Consider the following 15,825-nt stretch of genomic DNA (forward strand, 5'->3'; position numbering starts at 1 on the left):
TTAATTAATTACTTCTAACTACAGTAGCACTCAAATGCAACATGGCACTTGCTCACTATTTGGCACACATGGGTTTTATATTTTGCTCTAGACAAACTATGTTTAAAGTACACTTGTCTTGAACTAATGCAGCACTCATAATATATTGAATAGCTGGATGGTAGACTGTATTTGATCACATTTGCAGAATGGTATATACCTTTCCAAGTATTTAACATGCTAGCAAATAAAATATTGTAGCAGATGACTCCTTGTACTAAAGTAAATTTCTTTTTATATATTGTAGCTTCACATATGGAAAATTTCAGGAAATAAGGTTAAAAGTGTCAAAGTTCAAATATTGGCCAAATTTTTGCGTGTGAAAAAGATACCTTATTACAAATTTGGTCACATATGTAATGTAGTTAGTCTAAAAATAGGTAGATGCATCCTGATGAGTATGGACTTTGAGGAGAATAGACTTCTATTAGTTTATCATGACACATGGTAGTGTGTCATGCAGCCAAGAAAGCTGGAGTGCCATACAGTACTGTGCATATAGACATAGCAGGAAAGAAGAAAATGCGATTTTCATGCAATCTAGCTCCATAGACCCTTCTCCAAAGCACACCATTTTAAATTACATTATAGCTGTTTGCCAAGTGGGGTAAGCCCTCGGGTAGGGTACACAGCAAGTTTGATTGTTTTCACTCTAGTCATGGGCAGCCAAGGTTTTGATTTTTTCTTTCTTCATATTATGGGGTCTACAGAAACCTATAGACTTTTGCATACTTTGCAATATTTTTCTTATAAAATGTAAATACGTACTTTGATTACTTTGAAATTGGTACAGATAAAGAGTGTATAAAGGTGAATTCATGTACTGCATTTGTTTTGACTATATGGTGCTATGAACGTTTATTTGCTTTGATCTAAATTTTGTCACAGCTACAGGGTAAACTGCTTACGAGTATAATTTGAAATTTGGTGTATATATTGCAGCAGTACTAGCGCCTTTTTGATGGTTTGAAAACCAATAGAGTAATGGCTACAGAGTTCCAAAGCAAAAACCAAACCAGTGTAAAATAACGGGGTGGAAGTACTCTAATAGAACAGTCACTGTGGGGTAAAAGATGTCAGAAAACTTACCCAGGGTTTGAACCAGAGATGTCCATACTGAACAACCAAATCCTTGACCACTGAGCCACTGCTATTCACAGCTGTGCACATAATTTAATTTCTAATTTATGTAATAGTTAGACTTCAGACCAGAGGGGTCTAAGAAGTAAACCAATGGCCCTGTGTCGTGGCGCCTAAGCAAAATGAAAGCACTACTACAGGGCCTGAGAGTCATTAAATTGCTTAGACCCCATGTGGTCTGAAGTCTAACTTATTTAGACCCTTTATATAGTTGTTGTACCACCTTAACACTCTTGACAGCAGCTTGTAACTGAGAAACAAGTACACAAAAAAAAGGAATTTTAAACTAAAGTAGGGACCATAGTACATCGATAAAAAGTACTGAAACAAGTTGGAGTGGGCCATGATATTAAATCACAGTAAAACAATAAGAAGTGTTATGTCCCCACTGTGCATTTCTGTTATGGTATCTCGAGCACAGTAGGAATATAACACTTATTATTGTTTTACTGTGATTTAATATCCTGGACTACTCCAATTTGTTTCAGTACCTTTTATCGATGTGCTATGGTCCCTACTCTAGTTGAAAATTTTGTGTACTTGTTTGTTAACTTTTGTTGTAAATAATTATGACTGGTGAACCCATGCATACCGCATCTGAAATGCTGCCGCACGCCTGAGCTATATCAATTATCGTCTGAAAAATGAAGTATCCATTACGCTTCATTGTTGGCTATGTTCAACCCACTACACAGCAGTGCAAATCAAGAACTGTTCGAAAAGCACCTCTGCAATCAAAATAGCCACTATGAGAAATACGGACAATTTCCATTACAAAGGGAAGCCATCTCGTGCTACTGCCAAATCAGCACTTTTCACTGTCAGCAAAGATGAATGGGACACAAAGGAGGACACTGGTACGTCCATGAAGAATGCATTGTATGTACTGTGGTATGCCAAAAGGCACCTCTTAGGCCGAAGCGATGTCGAACAGTGAAAACATTCACTCCTGTATCTAGCTTTAGCCTAGTCTCGCGTGGCCAGACCCTTTTTTTTTCTGCAGACAGCACACCAAAGGCATGCTAAACTTTTTTTTAGCGCCTTTGGTGTGCGGTCCGCAGGAAAAAAAGGGTCTGGCCACGTGAGACTAGCTTTAGCCATTATCAAGTTACGCTTGTCTGAAGGCATCAGTCAGGCAGTCAGTCAGTCAGTAGAAAATTCCGTTGAATATATATATATATTTGTATATTATTTTAAAATTTCATAGCAACTTGTTGAAAGCATTTCGGGTCGATCTGAAAGCTTGTTTGGGCTTAGTTTTACCTAACCAATACTGCCTCATTGTCGTCAGGGAAAATTGAAGCTGGTTTATGGGTGATGTTATTTCTGGGCCATGCCTACTACTTTGTGGTGCCTACTATACAGTACTATAGTACTGTATGATGTAGCATTAATTAGTAGAAACAAGCCATCACTCCACCCATAACTGTTGTTGCGATGCGTTGCCAGCACTACCAGTGTTAATGCACGTAATAAACATGAAGAGGGTCTAAGTAACTAGACACCTCCAAAATCATCACAAAAGGGTCTAATATAGGTTAAATCTACCTAGTTTATAATTTCAAATGGAAATTTTAGATTGTTCTAGAACATTCTAGGTGCAGTCTATTAGAAGTCTTCAAAAGTGTTCTCAGAGTATTATATAGTTACAATAAAGTCAATGATGTTAACAAACTTTACTGCTATATTTAATAATTTAATTGGCTTGTTTACTCTGATTCAGCAGCGTGCTATAATGAGGGCCAAAGATTGCAATTCTGCTTGGCTCTCTGTTATTCCACTTGAGATTTTAATTAACTAGTCAAGAATTCTGAGATGGTCTGGTGTTGCAGTACAGAAAGCCTCTGTTGAGCCTGCCTCCTTACTGTGATGATTGTGGTGCTACATTTAGTGTGGAGCATGCTTTGGATTGCTGTATTGGTGGACTAGTTTCCCACACCACAATGAAGTTTGGGACGCTATTGAGGATTTGTCCTCTGGTAAGAAAACAAGTTCAGAAGGAGCCTATTGTTTGCGATTCTACTATTGATGACTCCACCTCTGAAACTTTGATTGCTAATTAAGAGTGCGTGGTGTTTGGGAACCCCAAGTTGTTGCCATTTTTGATGTGTGTGTAGTCGATACTGATGCTCCTTCATATTGCAGTTGTTCACCTCAAGCTTTTCTTCGGTCTGCTAAAGTTGAGAAAAAAGGAAATATTCTCTAGCTTGTCAAGCACGCCGTGCTAGTTTTACCCCACTTTGCTTATTTCACTAGTCTAATGCTACTGCATGAATAATATAGAAGCTGGAAATTGAAACTAACTGATTACACCTCCTTGTCTGGTCTCCTTTGACTCATCTGTACTTGTACACAACTCTTTACACTCCAGCCTGACTCTTGAGATTATCGTATGGCTTAATTCAGCCACCAATTGCAATTATTCTCCTCCAGCCGACTTTACTGTCTATCACTTTAGGTCACTTCACCATGCCAACAAAAGAACATCTGTGCTGTTCAGTACTCCAGATGTGAAAAAATAGACTGGATTCCTGCTTCCTCGTGTTCCTCTCTTTCCCGCCTAAATTTTGGATCACGTGATGATGTGCATTAAATAGAAAACAATGAAACTACATGGATCACGTGATGTAATTATTGAACTTATTTTAATATCAACTGCTGATTTACAACGAAAATATCGCGCTACTAAGGTATGCACCATTTGTCTCTTGTTGGTAATAACAACTCATAGGGAAATTTGGGTGGGTACGTGCCCATCCAGGCCCACCCTTAGCTACGCCACTGCTCCTTTGCAATCCTTTGTGTTAATATGCTTTGTGTTCAGGGTTCTCAGGAAAGATGGCGGTCATTGGGGTAGTTGATGGAGCGTCTATGTCTAAAGCATTGTAACTGAACAATTTATTTGTTTTTCTAATTTATTTGTTTTTCTTATTGCTGTGTTTTAGCTTTGTTGTAGAATAATAATGTTGTCTTAAACATTTTTTTAAAAGTTAACAGATACATGTCTGTGAGTTACATGTACAGATGGAGTAAATCATCAAGACACACGGTAGTGTGTCGTGCGGCCCAAGAAGCCGGCTCGCCACACCCGTGAGTATATTGACAGGAAGAACGAAAACGTCATTTTCACACCTTTGTATCTCAGTGATCACTTATCCGATTGGAACCAAATTTGCTACACAGTTGCCCGCCAGCCAGGGGCGTCTACATTCCAAATTTGAAGGAAATTGCTCAAGCCATTTCCGAGATACGAGCTGCCAAAGTTTCGTTTTTTTTTTCTTCGTCTTTTCGCACACTTGCAAAAATTGCTATAACAAGCAAACGCGTACTCCGATCGCCATGAAATTTGCACACAGAAAGGGAGTCCATTGGCGAATCCTAGCATCAAATTTGGTACAAATCCGATGAATTGTTCAGGAGTTATGACCGATTATTCGCGTAAAACAAGATCGATTTGTTGTCACGCCTACAGGGTAAACCGCTTCATGGAATGAGTTGAAAATTGCTATGTAGATGGAGTAACCATCGTAGGAGTGCCTTTTGGTGGTTTGAAAGGAATCGAGATAAAGACTATGGAGATATGACACAAAATCCAACCTGTGTCACAATTACGCGATCGATTTTTATGAATAAAAAAGTATTAGTTTTCACGCCTACTAGGCAAACCGCTTAGAGCAATGAGCTGAAAATCGGTGTATAGCTGGAATAATCTTCATAGAAAGTCCTTGCAGTAGTACAGAAGAATCGGAATACAAACCACTGAGTTATGATTCTAAAGCCAACTCCGTGTAGCAAATGCGAGATCGAGATACTCTAATAGAACAGTCACCCTAATAGAGCATTCGGCTAATTTATTTACTCCATTATAGAATTTTATTACATCACAAGTTATTCTGTAGGGAGTTCAGCTGCAAACAGTTAATTTTATAGACAGTTCAGCAAGAAGCAAGTCACCATGTGGAGAGTTAAGCAAATATATCACTATAGAGATTCAGAACATTACAAGTCACACTGAAGAAAGTTCAGCTATAAACAAGTCATGCACCCTGTAGAGAATTCAGCTACAATTAAGTCACTCTCTAGAGAATTCAGCTACACAGAATTCAGCTACACACAAGTCACTGTGGAGAGAGTTCAGCTACAAACAAATTACCCTGTAGAGAGATCAGCTACAAATAAAACACTTTGCAGAGTGTTCAGCTACAACAAATCAACCTTTAGAGCGATCAGCAATGAACAAATCAACACAAATCTACCTGTAGAGAGATTCGCTAGAAACAAATCACCCTGTAGAGAGTTCAGCTACAAAAAAATCACCCTGTAGAGACATCAACTAGAAACTAGACACAATGTAAGGAGTTCAGCTACAAGCAATCACCCTGTAGAGAGTTCAGCTAAAACAAATCAATCTGCAGAGAGATCAGCTACAAACAAATCACCTTATAGAGAGTTCAGCTACAAACAGATTACCCTGTAGAGAGATCGGCTACAAACAAATCAACCTGCAGAGAGATCAGCTACACACAAATCAACTTGTAGAGAGATCAGCTATAAAAAAATCACCCTGTAGAGACATCAGCTAGAAACTAGATACAATGTAAGGAGTTCAGCTACAAGCAATCACCCTGTAGAGAGTTCAGCTAAAACAAATCAACCTGCAGAGAGATCAGCTACAAACAAATCACCTTATAGAGAGTTCAGCTACAAACAAATTACCCTGTAGAGAGATCAGCTAGAAACTAGACACAATGTAAGGAGTTCAGCTACAAGCAAATCACCCTGTAGAGAGTTCAGCTAAAACAAATCAACCTGCAGACAGATCAGTTACACACAAATCAACTTGTAGAGAGATCAGCTACAAACAAATCACCCTGTAGAGAGATCAGCTAGAAACTAGACACAATGTAAGGAGTTCAGCTACAAGCAAATCACCCTGTAGAGAGTTCAGCTACAAACAAACCAACCTGTAGAGCGATCAGCTAGAAACAAATCACCCTGAAGAGGGGTCAGCTACAAAAAATTATCCTATAGAGATATCAGCTAGAAACAAATCACCCTGAAGAGAGGTCAGCTACAAAAAATCATCTTGTAGAGAGATCAACTACAAACAAAACACTTTGCAGAGAGTTCAGCTACAAGCAAATCAACCTTTAGAGCGATCAGCAACAAACAAATCAACCTGTAGAGAGATCATCTAGAAACAAATCAACCTGCAGAGAGATCAGCTACAAACAAATCAACTTGTAGAGAGATCTGTTACACACAAATCAACCTGTAGAGAGATAAGCTAGAAACAAATCACCCTGTAGAGAGTTCAGCTAAAACAAATCAATCTGCAGAGAGATCAGCTACAAACAAATCACCTTATAGATAGTTCAGCTACAAACAAATTACCTTGTAGAGAGATCGGCTACAAACAAATCACCCTGCAGAGAGATCAGCTACACACAAATCAACTTGTATAGAGATCAGCTACAAACAAATCACCCTGTAGAGAGATAAGCTAGAAACAAATCACCCCGCAGAGAGTTCAGTTACAAGCAAAACACCCTGTAGAGAGTTCAGCAACAAAGAAACCACCATGTAGAGAGTTCAGCTACAAACAAATCACCTTATAGAGAGTTCAGCTACAAACAAATTACCCTGTAGAGAGATCGTCTACAAACAAATCAACCTGTAGAGAGATCAGCTAGAAACTAGACACAATATAAGGAGTTCAGCTACAAGTAAATCAGCCTGTAGAGAGTTCAGCTATAACAAATCAACTTGCAGAGAGATCAGCTACAAACAAATCACCTTATAGACAGTTCAGCTACAAACAAATTACCTTGTAGAGAGATCGGCTACAAACAAATCACCCTGCAGAGAGATCAGCTACACACAAATCAACTTGTATAGAGATCAGCTACAAACAAATCACCCTGTAGAGAGATCAGCTACAAACTAGACACAATGTAAGGAGTTCAGCTACAAGCAAGTAGAGAGTTCATCTACAAACAAATCAACCTGTAGAGCAATCAGCTAGAAACAAATCACCCTGAAGAGCGGTCAGCTACAAAAAATCACCCTGTAGAGAGAAACAAATCACCCTGAAGAGAGGTCAGCTACAAACAAAACACTTTGCAGAGAGTTCAGCTACAAACAAATCAACTTTTAGAGTGATCAGCAACAAACAAATCAACTTGTAGAGAGATCAGCTACAAACAAATCAACCTGCAGAGAGATCAGCTACAAACAAATCAGCTTGTAGAGAGATCAGTTACACACAAATCAACCTGTAGAGAGATAAGCTAGAAACAAATCACCCCGCAGAGAGTTCAGTTACAAGCAAAACACCCTGTAGAGAGTTCAGCAACAAAGAAACCACCATGTAGAGAGTTCAGCTGCAAACAAATCACCTTATAGAGAGTTCAGCTACAAACAAATTACCCTGTAGAGAGATCGTCTACAAACAAATCAACCTGTAGAGAGATCAGCTAGAAACTAGACACAATGTAAGGAGTTCAGCTACAAGTAAATCAGCCTGTAGAGAGTTCAGCTATAACAAATCAACCTGCAGAGAGATCAGCTACAAACAAATCACCTTATAGACAGTTCAGCTACAAACAAATTACACTGTAGAGAGATCGGCAACAAATTAATCAACCTGCAGAGAGATCAGCTACACACAAATGAACTTGTAGAGAGATCAGTTACACACAAATCACCCTGTAGAGAGATCAGCTAGAAACTAGACACAGTGCAAGGAGTTCAGCTACAAGCAAATCACCCTTTAGTGAGTTAAGCTACAAACAAATCAACCTGCAGTGAGATCACCCACAAAAACGCACCTTGTACAGAGTTCAGTTACTAACAAATTACCCTGTAGAGAGATCAGGTAAAAAAATTCACCTTGTAGAGAGTTCAGCAACAAAGAAACCACCATGTAGAGAGTTCAGCTGCAAACAAATCACCCGGTAGAAAGATCAGCTAGAAGAAGTCACCTTGTAAAGAGTTCAGCTACAAAGAAACCATCATGTACAGAGTTCAGCTACAAAGAAGCCACCATGTAGAGTGTTTAGCTGCAAAAAATCACCTGTAGAGAGTTCAGCTAGAAACAAATCACCCTGTAGAGAGATCAGCTAGAAGAGGTCACCTTGTAGAGAGTTCAGGTACAAAGAAACCACCACATAAAGAGTTCAGCTGCAAATAAATCACTTGTAGAGAGTTCAGCTACAAATAAATCCCCCTGTAGAGGGATCAGCTAGAAGAAGTCACCTTGTAGAGAGTTCAGCTACAAAGAAACCATCATGTAGAAAGTTCAGTTACAAACAAATCACCCTGTAGAGAGATCAGTTAGAAGAAGTTACCTTGTAGATAGTTCAGCTACAAACAATTCACCCTGTAGAAAGATCAGCTAGAAGAAATCACCTTGTAGAGTGTTCAGTTACAAAGAAACAATCATGTAGAGAGTTCAGCTGCAAACAAATCACTCTGTAGTGAGTTCAGCTACAAAGAAACCGCCATGTAGAGAGTTCAGCCTCAAACAAACCACCTTGTAGAGAATTCAACTGCAACAAATCACCCTGTAGAGAAGAAGTTACCTTGTAGAGAGTTCAGCTACAAAGAAACCATCATGTAGGGAGTTCAGCTACAAAGAAACCACCATGTAGAGCGTTTAGCTGCAAACAAATCACCTGTAGAGAGTTCAGCTAGAAACAAATCACCCCGTAGAGAGATCAGCTGGACGAAGTCACCTTGTAGAGAGTTCAGCTACAAAGAAACCATCATGTAGAGAGTTCAGCTGCAAACAAATCACCCTGTAGAGAGTTCAGCTACAAAAAAATCACCCTGTAGAGAGTTCAGCTAGACGAAGTCACCTTATAGAGAGTTCAGCTACAAAGAAACCATCATGTAGAGAGTTCAGCTACAAAGAAATCACCTGTAGAGAGTTCAGCTAGAAACAAATCACCCTGTAGAGAGACCAGCTAGAAGAGGTCACCTTGTAGAGAGTTCAGCTACAAAGAAACCATTCTGTATATAGTTCAGCTACATTTCAAGTCACCCAGTAGAGAGATCAGCTGCAAAAAAAATATCCTGTGGGGAATAATGGGCATGTAATAAATATATGTATATAATTTGTATAATTACTAATAAAATCAAAAATAATTGAAGTATTACAAATCTTCTTTAAGTTCTTTTCTTCCTGTGGTAAAGAAAAAAACATATGGGTTAAAAAAGCCCGCCATAGGCCGGCTTTGCAGTATACAAATACAAAAATAAGTGATATCTAATCAAAAACAGCCAAGCTGTAAAAAAAGGTGCGGCCCCCAAAAAGGCCATGGTGAAAAAAGATGTGAAATCCAAGGTGGCGGCCAAGAAATGGCTGTGATGGTAGGTTAATGGTTAAATTTTAATAATGACAATTCAGGTGAATTTGGTGCTAAGACCAAGCGGCACCAAATTCATGTACTCACATATACTATAATAGCTATTTTATATTACAATGGGTTCAGTTTGGTTCGGCCACTCAGCAGTGCCTGACTGTTGTATTAGAGTATCTTGATCTTAGAGCTGAAAATCCAAAGTTCACACTTCATCTCACATGGCCTGAGCAATATACATATGTTAGAATCATTATTTGAAAATGTGTACTACACAGACACAGTTAATTCAAGGTATCATGAGATAATATAATGCATAGTAAAAAAATCAGGAAATCTTGAGGTACTATGTGGGTGGTGATGATAATTTAGCCTGGCCTTAATTACACAGCTGCATTTAGTACATACACTATAATTATACTTGTGTGTTCTTTGCCTATATTTTAATTACATGACACTATGTTTGCCTGTTCAGTACATTTACTAGCCTGTTCAGTTGCTCTTACATATGTAGCATTTAAAAATTACCGGGAGCTTATATGCACTTTCATAATGACCTCTTTATTATAGCTTCTCCTGTTTTGACCACTCCATCACAAAATGTTTATGCCGCACTGGGTGGTTCAGTTTCATTGACATGCACTTCAGAAGGATCGCCACCAGATACTTTTACTTGGATGAAGGATGGAGTCCAACTACAAAACAACATCATTACTACAAGTGTGACTCACACTGGATCTGCTGCAGTCTTCCAAAGTACCTACAGCATTAGTAACTTCAGTAGTAGTGATATTGGGACATACACATGTACTGTCACTAACCCTATTGGAAAAGCTAGCATGGACATTTCTCTTGATGCTCTTGTTGGTAAGCAAGTGTCAATGTGTACACATGCACGTCAAAATATCCATGTACATGTATGTATACATGCTCTATACAGCTACATATGTATATGTTACCATACATTTAAAATTTCATTGATGGTAGTAGTCATATTTGCAGAGTCTGTAAAGTTGAATCACATCAACAGATTTCTCATAATTTATGCTCATAACTTTGGATTTCATAAAACATGTAAGCTGCAATATTTATGGAGAAAACATTTGTGTAATCCTTCTCTTAAACTATTGTTGCAAACAAGTACAATTTGCTAAATTGACTTGTATCATAGCTGAACCCTCTACATGATGACTTGTTCTCTAAAGAATGAGTTGTTTATAGCTGAACTCTCTGCTATAGTATGTTCACGTTGAACTGAATCCTCGAAAACATTTAATAACTCATGGATGCAATTACACACTATCTTGAAATTTGGCTCATTTGTAGTACTGCTTGACCCGCAAAAAATATTTCAAAATTGTTTTGTTCAAATGTTTGACATAATATTTACGGTTAATCAAAATTTTCACAATACATTTCCTATGTGGAAGCCATATAACTACAGTGTACATTACAGCCCTTTCCTGAACTTGTAATGGAGCCAAACCGTACGTGTCTATTGTCGACACATTTGCTGTTACCAATAATCATCTGGTTTGCTGAAATGTTAACTCTGTTGAGAAAAAATCCACTTTTAATTTTTAGGATTCAGTTCAACGTGAACATACTATAGGCTTGAGCCAATTATGCTTTGCAAATTGCCTATTATGCTTTTGAGCAGTGCTCAAAAGCCAGCCTATTATGCTTAAAATTATGCTCTAAAAATCAAGATTATGCTCGAGAGCTGACTGTTTTAATAGAGTATATCTGCATTTCCCAACTGCTGTATTAGAGTAAGTGACTGCTCTATTAGAGTATCTCGATCTTATTTCCACCAAGTGTGAATAATCTGTCAAGAAATAGTAAAAATAATAACACTGCAAGGTTTTTGATATGAAATGCAGTAATAATGCGCAGTGTGTTCATGTTGTGCAGTATTTTTGGTGTGCGCATTGCGCATTTTAATCAAATTCTTGAAAATCATCCTATTATGCTGGCATAATGCTTGATGCTTTTGCTAGCCTATTATGCTCGAAATTATGCCAGCATATTTGGCACAAGTCTACTCTCTACAGGGTGACTTGTTAGCTACTCAGCTGTATAGTGGATACTCTAACAGAGTGACTTGTTTGTACAGTAGCTGAACTCTGTACAGGGTGACTTGCATCATAGCTGAACTCTCTTCAGGATGACTTGTTTGTAGCTGAATAATCTATGGGTGACTTGTAATGTAGCTGAACTCTGCAAAATGCTCGACTTATATTTAATGCTCTACAGGGTGACTCTGTTTTTAGTGGAACTCTCTACAGGATGATGTGTTACACAATTTAAACTCTCTACGGGGTGACTGAACTCCTATGCACAAGGTGACTTATTTGTAGCTGAAATTTCTGCAGGGTGATTTGTTACATAATTGAGCTCTCTACAGGGTGACCAAACTCCTATACACGGGGGTGATAGCTGAACTCTGCACAGTAACATACATGTAGCTGAATTCTACAGGGTAGCTTATAATGTACAGTAGCTGAACTCTCTGCATGATGACTTATCAATTTTGTAGCTGAACTCTCTGATAGCTGCCCTAAATACACATTTACTTATTACATTTAACCGAAAGCTTTAATAGAGTGACTGCTGTAATAGGGTGACTGCACTAAGAGAGATTCTTGATTATGCACTTGCTACAAATAGTTGGTTTTTGCAATAACAAGATTCTTCCAAACCACTGAATGACCCTTCTATGATAACTAAAATCTATCTACGTACTGATTTTCAGCTTATTTCTTTAGCCTGATTGCCTGGTGGGTGTGACAACTAATGGTTTGTTTATTCATGAAACTTAATTGTGCAATATTTAGTTTTTGCACTATAACTTCGTTGCCATTATCCTGATTTCTTTCACAAATTTAGGTTTAGGTCCCTGGTTTGAACCCACGAAGTTTTGTTTGTTATGTTTTATGCAAATTTTTTTTTGCTCTGGGTGACTGTTTGTTTGGTTTATATTTCTGTAGCTAATTTTTATATTTCTTTTTAATGTATTATTCATATCATATAAGGTTTGAGCTATGATGGTTGACCTATCTACAGACCAATTTTCAACATATTATTATTATAAGTTACTCTAGAGGCATGACAAAATCAAGCATGTAATCTTTAAATTCAAAATTCATTCATAAATTAGCATTGAACTATGCAGTTCTTTACACAAATCATATGATGAATGAACGGTATTATGCTCTTTGGTCCCTCCAAATTTGAAGCGAATCGAATAAAGCAAGTTATGACTGTTATTCTAAAGTGTACAAAAAGAAAGAAAAAGCAGCTACATAATCAGAAGAGAATATAAAGAACAAAAGACAAACTTTAAAGACTTGTATAGCTCAAAAATAGCTGGACTGATTTATCTCAAACTTGAAATATGAAGCATCCCTTCCCAATGAAAATTTACTGCAAAAATGGAATGTTTAAGTTGTATTACAATCGATTGTGAACTACAAATGCATGAAACCGCATTTTCTTGGTTCCAGTTATACTTTTTTGCCTGTGACACATGCTCTTACCAGGTTTCCTTTGCTGCATGAGACATTATCATGTTCCTTGACTACTATCACTCGAGTCTCAATAATTGCAGTTCAAAACCTGCTCACAATGGCGTTCACTGCAGCTCAGTGGATATTTAGATAGGGATTTCTTGGGGGAAATAACTAAAATCACTGTTTCACGTGATTAACAGGGGCCCTTTCAAAACAAAGCACATTTTCTTGAAGCTTACGAGAAGCACTATCTAATGCCCTAGTGGATCCCATTGTTTCTAGTTTTGTATTGTATTATGACTATTGAAATTTGCATGAAATTCCAAATACAAGAGTAAATGCAATTAAAGTAAGTGGTGTACAATGTATGTCCTACCTCCTCTACACACTTGGCAAGTCATAATGGTTCTGTTTACCTTAAACCTACTGATACGCAATTTGGATTGATTTTCCAATTTCCAGTTGCATATACATACCAGCGCAGTATGTTTGTAAAAAAAGTTTGCTTTGAATAGTTTCAACAATCATAATTATACATGCATGCTAATTGCAAATTTAGTAGATTTTGGTGCATGAGTTTTAAAGTTAGAAAATAGGCTTGTGTCAATTATGCCAGCATAATTTCGAGCATAATAGGCTAGCAAAAGCATCAAGCATTATGCCAGCACAATAGGATGATTTTCAAGAATTTTAATTAAATGCACAATGTGCATGCCAAAAACACTGCACAACATGAACATACTCAGTGGCGGATCCAGGATGGGGCATTTGGGGCAAATGCCCCCCCCCCCCTTCAAGAAATTGCATACAAGATCGATATACTCTAATAGAGCAGTCAATTACTCTAATAAAGCAGTCACAATGTTCATGAGGCAGTGTAGCTTACCTATGAAGCTACAAATAGGATTTTATTTTACATAACAGACGTGATATAGTAGGTAAGGATAACTAGCTATTATTGTTGTGACCTTTTTTTTTTTTCTTTTTTTTTTTTTGTTGGTCTTCAACTGGTTTTCAGCAAGTTTTTTTGGTCTTCAACTGTTTTTCAGAAAGGTGCCCCCCCTCTTTCGAAACTCTGGATCCGCCCCTGATACTGTACATTATTACTGCATTTCGTATCAAAAAACCTTGCTGTGTTGTATTTAAACCAGGTACGTGCCCTGCTTTACTGAATTTTTTTTTGTAAAAGTGTGTGTGTGTGTGTGTGTGTGTGGTGTGTGTGTGTGTGTGTGTGTGTGTGTGTGTGTGTGTGTGTGTGTGTGTGTGTGTGTGTGTGTGTGTGTGTGTGTGTGTGAGCCTGCCTATCTTCCTATCTATCTACCTATCTATCTATGTTTATCCGTACTCACCCATGCGAACAAAATCATTAAATTTTGGTAAAAGCAGCAGAATTAAAAGCAAAACGAAGTCTGTAGTAAACTTCAGCACAGGTAAATGTTGTGGTTTCTTTTTGGCGGTCTGAAATATGGGTGTGGTGACTTTCCGCAGACTTTGTGAATTACCTTCCCTTCAAGGTTTTACAGGTGTTTAACAACTGAAAAACAATGATGCAGGTGTTGAAAGGGGGCATATCCCTTACATACACAAACTAAATGAAGAGCAGTTTGGAGGCTTTGTCGAGAGAATTTGTGGAAAAAAACATGATAGTCAAACTATAAAACAGTTTAGAAGATACTTTTGTGCTTAATATGTTGGTAAAAGTGGATTGTTTAACAAGCGCTTCCTTAGCAGTGCATGGCAACATAATTAAAGGAACTAAAAAACTTTTATGAATTATGAAATACGAGAATTACACAATAATAATAATCATGTATTATTGCACAACCAAAAACCTCAGAAATAGTAATGCATAGTTGGTTAATTCCAGATGAGTTAGCTAGCTGCATATATATATATGGCACCTGGTTTTTAGAAGTAGCACAACATCAACTTGTTTTTACTATTTCTTGACTGATTATTCACACTTTATGGAAATAAGATCGATATATACTCTAATAGAGCAGTCACTTACTCAAATACAGCAGTTACTTACTCTAATACAGTAGTCAGAAAATGCAGATATACTCTAATAAAACAGTCAGCTCTCAAGCACAATCTTGATTTTGAGAGCATAATTTTGAACATTATAGGCTGGATTTTGAGCATTGCTCAAAAGCATAATTGACAATTTTCAAAGCATAATTGGCTCAAGCCTAGTTAGAAATTTACAGCAAATAATTAATTTTGATTATTGTGTAAGGTATTTGCAGAGTTTTGTGTCCTAAAATTATGATTTTAAGATGTATGTTTCCTCTATAGCTACATTGCTATTACACATTACTGTAGATGGTTATAGTGTATGAATTCTGTACATTTTTTCTGTACACAGTCTCCATAGTCAGTAACCCAGCTGGTAAAGAAGTTAGTGGATCTACTAATACATTTGACTATCCTATATTAAGTAGTGTCACTCTGACATGTATGGTAACATCAAGTGATGGAACGACACCAACAGTGACCAACTATCAGTGGGACACCACAGGATGTTACACTCACCCTGCTCATAATAGTGGAAACCCTACATGTTTTCCTATGGGTCAGACAACACAAAGTGTAACTGGTAATGATTTAACTGCTGGGGATGCTGGTACCATCACTTGTACTATATCCATTGGTGGTCATAGCTCAGCTACTAGTGAACCATTTACGCTTCGAATATCTGGTAAGTTTGTTATAATATTAAAGTTTTAAAAGGCAAAACTAGGTTCCTTAAAATAACAGATTATTTTATA

At 37.6% G+C, this 15,825-nt stretch overlaps 1 protein-coding gene across 1 annotated transcript in view; it reads left to right on the forward strand.

The window, feature by feature from the left end:
* The window catches only part of LOC136256997 (mucin-22-like), a 59,535-nt gene that overhangs the window by 6,835 nt on the left and 36,875 nt on the right, over positions 1 to 15,825 (forward strand). The window contains exons 4-5 of the mRNA XM_066050090.1: positions 10,113 to 10,409; positions 15,423 to 15,755. Of these exons, the coding sequence (XP_065906162.1) occupies positions 10,113 to 10,409; positions 15,423 to 15,755 (630 nt within the window). The remainder of the gene's footprint in view (positions 1 to 10,112; positions 10,410 to 15,422; positions 15,756 to 15,825) is intronic.

The sequence above is a fragment of the Dysidea avara genome, chromosome 5 (genome assembly GCF_963678975.1).
Source record: "Dysidea avara chromosome 5, odDysAvar1.4, whole genome shotgun sequence".
Taxonomy (NCBI): domain Eukaryota; kingdom Metazoa; phylum Porifera; class Demospongiae; order Dictyoceratida; family Dysideidae; genus Dysidea; species Dysidea avara.